Source organism: Malus sylvestris, chromosome 9, assembly GCF_916048215.2.
Source record: "Malus sylvestris chromosome 9, drMalSylv7.2, whole genome shotgun sequence".
NCBI lineage: Eukaryota > Viridiplantae > Streptophyta > Magnoliopsida > Rosales > Rosaceae > Malus > Malus sylvestris.
The window spans coordinates 3,512,514-3,523,936 of NC_062268.1; the positions used below are offsets into that span (position 1 = coordinate 3,512,514).

At 34.4% G+C, this 11,423-nt stretch overlaps 1 protein-coding gene across 1 annotated transcript; it reads left to right on the forward strand.

Annotated features, from left to right (window-relative positions):
• The first annotated feature begins 1,652 nt into the window (after positions 1 to 1,652).
• Positions 1,653 to 4,735, forward strand: LOC126583736 (transcription factor MYB16). The gene is made up of 3 exons (XM_050248249.1): positions 1,653 to 1,940; positions 2,065 to 2,194; positions 3,008 to 4,735. The coding sequence occupies exons 1-3, from the start codon at positions 1,808 to 1,810 to the stop codon at positions 3,912 to 3,914; spliced, it is 1,170 nt and encodes a 389-aa protein (XP_050104206.1). The 5' UTR covers positions 1,653 to 1,807; the 3' UTR covers positions 3,915 to 4,735.
• Positions 4,736 to 11,423: the final 6,688 nt, after the last annotated feature.

An 11,423-nucleotide genomic window follows, 5' to 3' on the forward strand; every position in this document is an offset into this window, starting at 1 on the left:
ACGAATAATGTGATCGGATATCCTACTCAAGATTTTCTCTAGCGGTAGGGAAATAAAGTAAGATATGAAGGTTTTGTGAATTGATTTATTTTGGCTACTAATATAATGCACCTACGAAGCAATATTAATGGTGACAAGATCACACTTAAATCAGATGTGCATGGACCAGTGGTCAGTGCTTATGCTTACATTAAATCTTTACCTCTTTAGTGTTGAAACCCACTGAAGATTTGAGGAGATTCTGAAATTCTAGGAGTAGCATTTTATGTAGGAATAATTACTTGCTAGAGGCGGCCAATGATCTTGTTCTATGAATTATATCCAGTTGCTGCGCTCTGGTGAATGCCTTCAATTAATATCGACTGCATAGCATAAAACTAAAGAGATTTGATATACATATAAATTGGTTTAGAAAAAAAATGAAAATACGTGTGCTCGATTCGTATTTACGCATACTTCTCCATCTTTTTGTGATTAACGTATTTTCACAATACATCAGTTTAAATGTTTCTTTTTATTTGTAAGATGTGTCTCTTAGATTCGAATCTCATAGACAAAGAGTTAGATACCAATTTATTTCTTCCACCGCTTAGTGTAAATATATTATCGTATAAAAAACAATTAAAATTAAAATTATCATTTTTATCATCATTTAAATTAACTTACGCAAATCTGTGACTATTTAGCAATATCTAATTTAATTAATTTTATATAAGCATTTATTATATTTTTCAGTTAAATTACTAATTTAAGAAAATATTTGCTAAAGAATTACCCTCACTTTTGAAAATTAAAAGTCAAGAAGAAGAAGAAAATAACAAGTGAATAACATGACGTTGAATATTTTGAAATTTAATAGGTTTGTTGATTAATGGAGGAGGAGAACTATCCTCTTCATAAATAGGTCTCCTGCAAAATCTGCAGGAAATCGGAAATAAATATTGCAAGACTGAGTGACATAAATTTCAAAGTTATATAAAATAATAAGTGGACCAGAAACAAATTAAAGAAAAGAAGAATGGTGTAAAGAAAACCTAATGAACTTGAAATCGAGGAGGATTGATCCTATGCAATTATTCTTGATAATATCTGCTACGGGATCCTGTTAAAAGACAATATAATTTCTCATAGAGCAACAATTCCCTTAGGTCATTACACATAAAGCAAATTAAAGAACGTGGCCTAATATATTTATACATATTCAGTTTTAATTAATCTACAATATGTATTTTAGGGAGAGATCAGAGAAATAAGGAAATAACTTTAGTACGTATATGGGAAGTAAGAAAATTGAATCGAATAAACCAACTCTACAAGTGGATATGACTAGAATTTTACGTATTTGATTGCAAATTTGAACAATAAATCTATACTTTTTCGATTTCACATGTGTTAGTACACATAAGTAAAAGTTAAGAAGTGAATTATCATATGCATACTTAAGTAAACATGATTTCGCTTTCTATTCCCTGTAATTAAGTGAACATGCTCTAAACCATGAGAGAGATCCAACTTAGACGCTAGTCAATATGTCTACGTCAAAGTCTACGAGGTGAAAGAAGGTTAAGAGGGTAGTTTTGTCACGAGAGATGTACTACAGTATTATACTCTGTGATCAAAATTTATTTCTTTATCCCATTTATGTCGCTGACCTTTCTCATCCTCTTCGCATTTGCCCATTTCTTCTCCTTCTCTCTTTAATTTCCTCCATCCATATCATCTTCTTTTTTCTCTTGTGCAAGGTTAGTGTAGCTATATAAACAAGAGCAGAACCTACTACTTTGCTTTGCTGGTTTAGAATATTCCGATGGGTCGGTCACCGTGCTGTGACAAGGTGGGTTTGAAGAAAGGACCTTGGACTCCAGAAGAAGACCAGAAGCTCTTGGCTTACATTGAAGAACACGGCCATGGCAGTTGGCGTGCACTCCCAACAAAAGCTGGTGAGACTTCCACTTGCATTTCCCCACATATTGTACTATAAGGATGTATGTAATTACATAACATATGCAGTTAAGTACTTAATTATTTGTTAATTTCACGGTTTAATTAACTAAATGTGTGTAGGTCTTCAGAGATGTGGAAAAAGCTGTAGGCTTAGATGGACTAACTATCTCAGACCTGATATTAAGAGGGGAAAGTTCAGTTTGCAAGAAGAACAAACCATAATTCAACTCCATGCCCTATTAGGGAACAGGTAGAGCACAGTTCTTTATAGTGTCGGTTATTTTATTTTTTTAACAAAAAATTGTTATCCACGCGATTTAAACACTATACTTCCTTCAATAACGTGATTTAAACACACTACTTCCTTCAATATTGCCGCTAGACCAAATGGTCATGTTCAATTTTATTGTTATCAATTGTCTTGTCTTATCAGAACAGTTATGGTAGACATTGTTTTCAAATGTTAATTAGTACTTTTAATTTTTCATGGTTATTTTTAATCCTTTCTCCCGAGTATGTTCTTAATTTCTTTACCTTGACAACGTAGAAGCAAGAGTTTGTTAAGAGTGCGACAGTCTTTGTGATCAGGTTCTACCATTTTGCTATATATTTGTTTGAATTTTTTGATGATGTGAATGCAATTACTCAACTCTTATCTGTCACTTATTCAAAATTTTGACTTGTGCGACCATTTTCCATAATGTGATATTCACTGCTGCTCTGAGATCCTGACATCCGAGTTCATATTATTTATTGGTCTCATTTTTAAATAAAAATGGTCCTCTTAAATTTTCTTCATGAGCATGCATATAGACACTGAAATATTCTTGTAGCTAGAGATGCTTGTCCATGCCACTGAATCTGCAGACCTCTTTTCTTCTACTACACAATCCTAATTAATTATGTTTGGTCAAATTTAATTAAAAGAGAATGGGTATGTGGAAATCAAAGTTACAACATAATAAATGAAAAAAAATTTGTTCGTGAGATCGATGTAGTTTATGGGATTTTCATAGTATTTTGATGCTAATATTTGTCTTGTTGATTGACCTCGAATGATCAGGTGGTCGGCCATAGCAACTCACTTGCCAAAGAGAACAGACAATGAGATAAAGAACTACTGGAATACGCATCTTAAGAAGAGGCTAGCCAAAATGGGCATCGACCCCGTCACGCACAAGCCAAAGAAGGACAACCTACTCTCTAGCGTCGACGGTCAATCCAAGAACGCCTCCAATCTCAGCCACATGGCTCAGTGGGAGAGCGCCCGGCTCGAAGCCGAGGCCCGCCTAGTCAGAGAATCAAGGCTCCGCTCCCAGAGCTCCTCATTACTCCATCAGCTCACCACCACAAACCCTAATACCTACGTTCCGGTGAATTCTTCGTCTTCGGGTTCGACATCAGCTCAGCTTCAGCTCAAGTGGCCGTCATCAAAACATTCTCATAATAGTGTTGATCTCGAGTCTCCGACATCTACGCTCACTTATAATTCCGATCAGATTAACGTTAATAATGCATCGTCCTCCGCAATGGGGGCCGCGATTATGCAGCCGGCGATGATCGAGTTTGTTGGGAGTTCAGGTTCTTCTGAGACCAAGGAAGAAGGTGGAGATAACGAACAAGATTGGAAGTCCCATTTGTCTTTTACTCCATTAGGGTTAGTTCATGATCATCATCAGAACATCTCAATGTCCATGGAAGCTGCGGGTGCATGGACTACTAATGATCATCAAGTTGGCAATGTGGCTGGTGACATGGAAGCAGCTGATCAAGAAGGGTTCACTAATCTTTTGCTTAATAACTCGGATGAGGTGCAGAGCTTGTCAGACGGGGATCGTGGCGTGGATTCTGATAACGGTGGTGGAAGCGGAAGTGGAAGGGGTAGTGACTACTACGAAGATAATAAGCATTACTGGAATAGTATTCTCAATTTGGTGAACTCTTCTCCCTCTGAATCTCCAATGTTTTGATAAGGGAAGTGATAAACTCTGTCGCCACTGCCATGTCCTTATGTGATCATATCGGATTAATTGTAGTTCTGAATGGGAATCAAATCCAACTGTGCAACAAATTTAGCTACTCTAATGATCAAATTAGCAAGAGAAAATCATTTGCTTGATTTCCATTCGTGAATTGATGCTATTGCCAAAGCATTTTGGTTGCTTTATGCAATTATCATAGGTCAGGTACAAAAAAATGTAATAAGATATGCTTGACATGCATGCATGCATGCTTTGTGTATTCTTGTGAAAGCAAAATAATTACAGTTTTGGCTGTAGCTCTCGCATCAAATGTTAATACTTTGCCCCCTTTTGAACTTGTTAGAGTCATTCATCTACTAGCAAACTATGTATCTGTCTCTTATATAGTTTCTTTAATATATCACCATTGTTCATCTGAATTTTTGTTTTGTTTTTGTGGTTATGAGTGAATGTACCCTTCAACCCGGAATTCCTTTGGGGTTTTTTTTCGAGCAATATTCTTAACTAATATAAAATCATTTGCTTGATTTCCATTCGTGAATTGATGCTATTGCCAAAGCATTTTGGTTGCTTTATGCAATTATCATAGGTCAGGTACAAAAAAATGTAATAAGATATGCTTGACATGCATGCATGCATGCTTTGTGTATTCTTGTGAAAGCAAAATAATTACAGTTTTGGCTGTAGCTCTCGCATCAAATGTTAATACTTTGCCCCCTTTTGAACTTGTTAGAGTCATTCATCTACTAGCAAACTATGTATCTGTCTCTTATATAGTTTCTTTAATATATCACCATTGTTCATCTGAATTTTTGTTTTGTTTTTGTGGTTATGAGTGAATGTACCCTTCAACCCGGAATTCCTTTGGGGTTTTTTTTCGAGCAATATTCTTAACTAATATAAACTATATAGAAGAAGCTTCGAACATGAATGCATACAGCTAAAAAAATTTACACACTACTCTAGTAAACTTGGTTAGGCGAAAGTCTTGTTTCTGTGAATTTTTTTCCTTTTTCTGTTTGGTTAGCGTTTTGCTATTTAAAAATTAAAACTACACAGGACATTTATATGACTGTCTTTATTGATGTTTGGTTCTATGTCAAAATCTCCTTTTGAGATAGAATTAAAAGAGTTTTTTCTCAGTCCTTTTTCCACTTTCCACTCTCCTTTTCTTTGTTGTATTGCAAATAACAGGAAACACAAATTATAAAGGAAATGAAAGCTAATTGCCAAGTTGGGTAAATTATAGAGTTAAAGAAATTGACCTAGAAAACGAAAAGCCTACATTCTTGTCAATTTCCCAAGTACAGTACTTTTCTTCTTCCCATCTAACCTGGCGGTGGCATTAAAAAAACTTAATGCTTCTGTGACCGCCACTATATACAATAATATTGTTCAACACGAAAAGAAAAAAAAACAGACAAGTAAATAAATTTTGGTAGAAAAATTGAAGCACGTACGTATATGTTTGCTCTGACGCATTGCTTATCATACATGCATATGGCTGCTTAATTAATTTGGTTTAATTTATTAGCGGTCCCTCAAATTGGGATTCCGAATCTTTACATTTAAGTTTGGTGCATTTATTCGCATTTTGCTTAATCTCCACCATTATAATAACACAACAACCTAGGACATGACACATCACCTATAATTACAATTGAATATATTTTTTTCTGAAAATAAAATAAGTTTCCTAATAGAAGTTAACTCTCATTGCCGTTAGGTCTCACAGATTCTTATCAGTTTTGTTTGTCTTCCTCAGTGTGTTCGTTCGTGTTTATCTTTCTCCTCCTCTACTACTGCTTTTTTCTTGTTTGTGGTTCAATGGAAAGTTTTAATTCGATGTCAACGACTCGCGCCACTTAAATTTCATCTCAGAAGTACTTTCTACAATATTTCCACTGATGATTTTCTCTGTTAACATCTGCTGATGCTGATGCAGATGATGAGGAAGAGGGGCTTTCTGATTTTTATATATACCCCGATTTTGTATATATAAATTGGTACAAGTTATTAGGTTCTTCAAATATTGGCTGCTTTTCAATGTTTAGAACTGATCCAACTTAGTTGATTCCATTCCCATAATTGAAATAGCTACGGTGCTGTGCAGACATTAAACCTATTTCCCTTTGTCTTCAAAACACGCAGGAAACAAAAAAGCCTATAAATAAATGAAACACAACCAAGAACTGATATATATCAAAGAAAATTATATTCTTGCCTTCTTGGATTTCAAGATTTTCCAACCACGGAGTAATGTCCATTGAGCCACAAAGAAAGGAGAAAGAAGGACGTGAAGGACGAGCAAACTGAAGGCAAAGAGAGTTAAACTTCTGTTGGGAAACTTATTTTCTTTTTAGACAAATCTAATTACAATTAATTATAGGCGATGTGTCATGTCCTAGATTGTTGAATTATTATAATGGTAGAGATTAAACCAAATGTGGGTAAATTCACAAAGCCTAAATGTAGAGACCCGAGACTCTCACGTTCATGCTTTGTTTAATTTGTCTAAGGTCTATATCGTTTGTGTTGCAACTGCTTATTCTCATAATCTTTCTCAGCTTCTTTGTTATAGGTTCTATTAGAAGTAATTTTAGTTTTTTAAGTTGTATATTTTTTAGTTTGCTTTTCTTAAAAGGGTTTTGGTTTTATATATGTCACATATGACCTGTCAGTATTTTTCTGTTCAAAGAGTGTAGGATCCTTCGCCTTTGGGATACTCTGTTACCTACATCGCCCCACTCAGAAAAACTAATATTGCCTAATTCTCTATTTTATTTGAAAAAAAAATCTACACATTTTCATTTTAATTAGTTTCTTTTTTCTATTCTCTATATATGAAATTATTTGGTGTGTTCAACTTCGTAGCTCTCTTAATATCAACAATATAATGATCATTCCTAACTCAAGAAAATAAAATGATCATTTCCTTTTCATAATAAGCCGTGGATATCATTATTGTAACTAAGACTAGATCGATTGATGCAGAATGTGATGTAATTAGTTGGTGGTATTTAATAATTAGTTGACGATTTTGATGTTCTTATATATACACTTAAATGAAAAATAACTTTCATTTATGCATAAAAATATGGTTACAATATTTAGGGATATTGTAAATATCTTTCAAAGGTTAATTTATCTTCCACTCTAACATCAACCTCTATACTGCACATCAAACGATGGATGATCCTAAACCTAAACAGTTTGTTGTTGGCACTTTAAAAGAGTCATTCTACTTATCTAATTTAGAGAATTAAGCGGCATAATAGTTATATAACTATATTAGCACTTAGACTGAACAATGTAGGACTAGACTAACTATAGTGTTTATCACTCTAATAAAGTATGGGAAATGGTTAATACGATCGCAAATAATCTTAATTTTGAACTGACTAAAAATAACGTTATATTAAAAAAAAACTAACTACTCAAGATGTAAGGATTAACAGATAAAAACATAATGATATCAATCACGATATGGTGAAACGGACCATTTCAAAAATGTGAAAAATATCATTTTGTTCCAAACAAAATCGACACCTTTAGTTGTACAGGCCACTAGATCGAGGTACTATATTTGTCTGACCAAAAAAAAAAAAAAAAAAAGAGAAAAGAAATTGGACATTGGCTACTCAATTGGATGATTGATACCTCTTCAACGTGTTCAGTCTGAAATCAGAAATTTAGGCAGTCGGTGACACGAATGGAACAAATAAAAAATTACATTGCTAAATTATTCAAAGTAAGGTTATAAAAGACGCTAGGTGCTAGTCAGACGACATGCTGGGGTCTAGTGTCTATATGGTTAGGCGGGCTTAGACAGGTGTCTAGGCGGACTAGGCATATTTAAGTAAATATATTACATATCATATAATTAATAAGTGTCTAATTATACTTGAAAAATATATAATTTTAGTGGGATACATAAATTGTAAAATAGAGTGACATAGAAATTATAAAATATTAGAACATAATAAAAACATAGGGAACATGCATATCATGTGGGTTCATCTAAGTATTCAACAAGTTTCTTACAATTTATTGAAGAAAAAAAATGACAAATGAAAGTTACATATTTTCTGTCTAAACCTAAGCGGGTGTCTAGGTGGGTCTAGGTAGGTTAGGTGGTAGCCTAGGCATGTCTAAGCGCTATTTCTTAAGTTTCAAATGGCTAAGGATTAATCAGAATGGTGATTAGACGCCCTGTTTAGACGACGCAAGACGAAAATTTTTAGACAGTGGTTCAAAGGGATCCAGTGAGTAAAGACTAGACAGAACACATGTGACGAAAAAGCTAGGGTTTGCTTCATTTAACAGCCAATTTATTTTTCAAGTGCATTTTCACCAACATAGGAGAGACTCAGACCATGCATTTAACATTTAGCGTTTAACATTTGACATGACAGATAATATAGGTCTCCTTTCCCTGTGTTGTCGGTGCAATTTCACAGATGCAAAATAGGACCAATTGCCAATTTGATACCACCTCTAGCCTCCCACCCCCTCACCATCACAGTCGTGCCAACAACCTCTCTAAATTGTGGAACACATGCAAAAGTTCTTATTTTGTGAGAAAATCTGTAAACTATCAGAAGAACAAGTTCGATTATTGATCAATGACTAGATTTGCCATTTCTTAAAATAAATAAATAATCTCATCGAAACTGCAATGTGATCAATTTAATGTAAATAGTCCGGAATACTCAATCATGCAGAAAATCAAATATAATATCTCTATATATGTATATAGTCTCAAGACTCCACATGTGGCATGCCAAGTAACGTCGTTTCAATGTACATGATGAAAATACGAAATCATCAAGTGTTACTTTCCCATTAATACAGAAGGATGAAGAGCCAGAGCCAGGCTGTGTTGAAACTTGAAAGCTACGAGTGTGGAGCAATGGTGAATTTTAGCCACAAGACGACGTATATATCCTTCAACGTTTTATATAATATATTTCAGCATTATTCTTCTCTTGTTCCCTTCTTTCTTTTTTGTTTAAGATTTTTTGGACACGAACATTTATTTCAGTGTATAATAATAATGCAACTTCATCCTCCCAGTACACATGGGTCTTTAATCGCCTCGACTGCAACCAACCGTGCGTATTCAATGAGCTCGTCCTGTCGCATTTTTGCAGCATATATGTGGTTTGCATCGACTGATCGTATAAACTGGAAAAATGAAAATAGTTTCACTCAATTATACAACACTTCACCACCGCAGGGTCTATCACTTTGTATTGCTCTTTCTGCTTTCAAACTTTACACCAATTCAATGTAATAAATGAACCATGTTAGTTGTGATCAACCTTTATTGTCAAACAGTGTTAGCATCAGTCATTTAAGCACTCTAGGCCGTTGAGGCTTGTGTGGATATCACAACGCGTTAACGGCTCATAGTTAGCCATGAGTGTATATATGGGCAACATGCTAGCTAGGTTCTATATTATTGGTGCATGTGAGGCACCAACGTGTCATAGTCATACACTGCATGCAACTGATGCTAGCTGATAGGATTTTTTACTACTCATGTGAAAGGGCTTAAATCTCCTATTTTACTTGCAAGAATCACAAGGTTATTGTAGTATAAACGGATCTCGCAAGGTCGTCTCCACAGGGATTATTAAATAATTCGAACTAATCAGATTCCATTTAATTATTGTAAAGTAGAAATTGAAGTGATTGATTTTATAACCTAATTAAAATAAAAACGAAATTAATGAATTAAAATAAACAATCTGCAATATTAGAGCTAGAGAGAAAAGAAAACAGTTTTGGAAGAATAAAATTAAGAAAGCACTAGGGTTCCACCATCACCTAGCAATCCTATGAATTTTTACCAATTACTTATAATCTACACATGCCATTTTGAAGATTAGATTTTCCTAATTCATATTCTACTTGGAACCTCCAACATAGAACATATATCTAACATGCAACCCGTCCGGACGTTCGGATCAAATCTAAACATGAAAGACTCATTATGCTTTATGAAAATCCTTTGAAAAATCATGCAATCCTTAAGACGTGATATTCATCTTAAGAGAAATTACAATTATTAATCACAAGAAGTCAGCGTCAATTTCAGGGAACCTTCCGACCAAAATTGCATCAAATTACTTTTCTAAAGATCCTAATGGTGATCAGGCATTACGACAATTAGATAGTTTTTATTCCGGTGATTAACAATTCAAAGTACGCATGCAATCAATCATAAGCAATTAAATAAAAATCACATATTCATGCTAAGGCTCAAGGCTTCGCCCTAGCAAAAGAAATTAGTTCCGCATATTCATAATTGAAATCATAGAAAATATATTCAAGAAAAGGATTGAAAGCACCTTCAAGTAAAAAGTCTTCAAAACCCTCCCAATTCTCTGTCTCCAAAATTGCATAAAAGAAAGCGTTCCAGCAAAAAAAATGGTAGACGGCCAAGCAAATTATCTGCTAAACCTCTCCACACAAACCCTAGCAAACTAAAATTAATAAAAACCCTAAATAAAAATAGCAAAATTCGTCCAAAATCTGAACAGCCACGTTTTGACCCATAAGCTGCTCCAAAACTGGCCCAATATAGCTGGATTTAATGTTTGGAATATTCGGAACACTTTTCCAGAAGGCCACGAACCCATCCGAGGTCATCTTGGGCTCCAAAAATGCAATTTAAGCCCAAAAACGTCATTTTCCAACACTGCGCACTGCTTCTTTATTTTATCGCCAGAAAATAACCGCTTGGTGAAAAAATCCCAAATTTTGATACGATCAAGCTAAGTGACTCACGAACATTCTCCAACTGGAATTACTCCAAAATTCGTCCATTTGATCCTGTTTTGCTCCAGAGGAAATCGAAAGTCCTATATTGAAAATACAATTCAAAGTATCAAAATTCTTCCAAAATATTAACCAAAATATACTAAGATTAGGGTAAAATATATAATATAAAATCTACTCATCACTAGCATAAATTATCTTTCAATCTTAGCTCTACACTAAAATGTATGTCGTACGCTCTCAAGCATACATATAGGTTTCTTTTGGTGTCTAGTATTGAATGAATGTTGCATAATTCAATAGATTCATTGTACGTTGAATGACCAAGTTTTATCCAAATTGAAATCAACTTCTAATTTTGAGCAGGGTTAGTCGTCTATGCATTCTAGATCGTTGAGGCATGAGAGTATCACAGGACGTCAATGGTGCATGGTCAGCTACACGTGTTTATGAACATCATGTACTAACTTTCATACTATAGATGCATGTGAGATTTCAACATTCTAGTGTCATAAACTTACATGTAGACGACTAATTTTAGCATATATAACTATTATGTGTGAGACTTATCTTTACCCTAAAAATGTATGTCAGAATGCCCTCAATCTGACACGTAGTGTAGACTTGAAATATCATCTTCCTTGCATCAAATTTGAGTGGGAACTTTGATAAAGATGAATGGTCCATAGTGTAAGGTACAGAGAAAAGTCA

Excerpts from the sequence above, each read along its gene's own strand:
- LOC126583736 (XM_050248249.1), top strand. The coding sequence starts at position 1,808 with ATGGGTCGGTCACCGTGCTGTGACAAGGTGGGTTTGAAGAAAGGACCT. Across the intron at positions 1,941-2,064 it reads TGCACTCCCAACAAAAGCTG|GTCTTCAGAGATGTGGAAAA; the intron begins GTGAGACTTCCA and ends AAATGTGTGTAG. Across the intron at positions 2,195-3,007 it reads CATGCCCTATTAGGGAACAG|GTGGTCGGCCATAGCAACTC; the intron begins GTAGAGCACAGT and ends TCGAATGATCAG.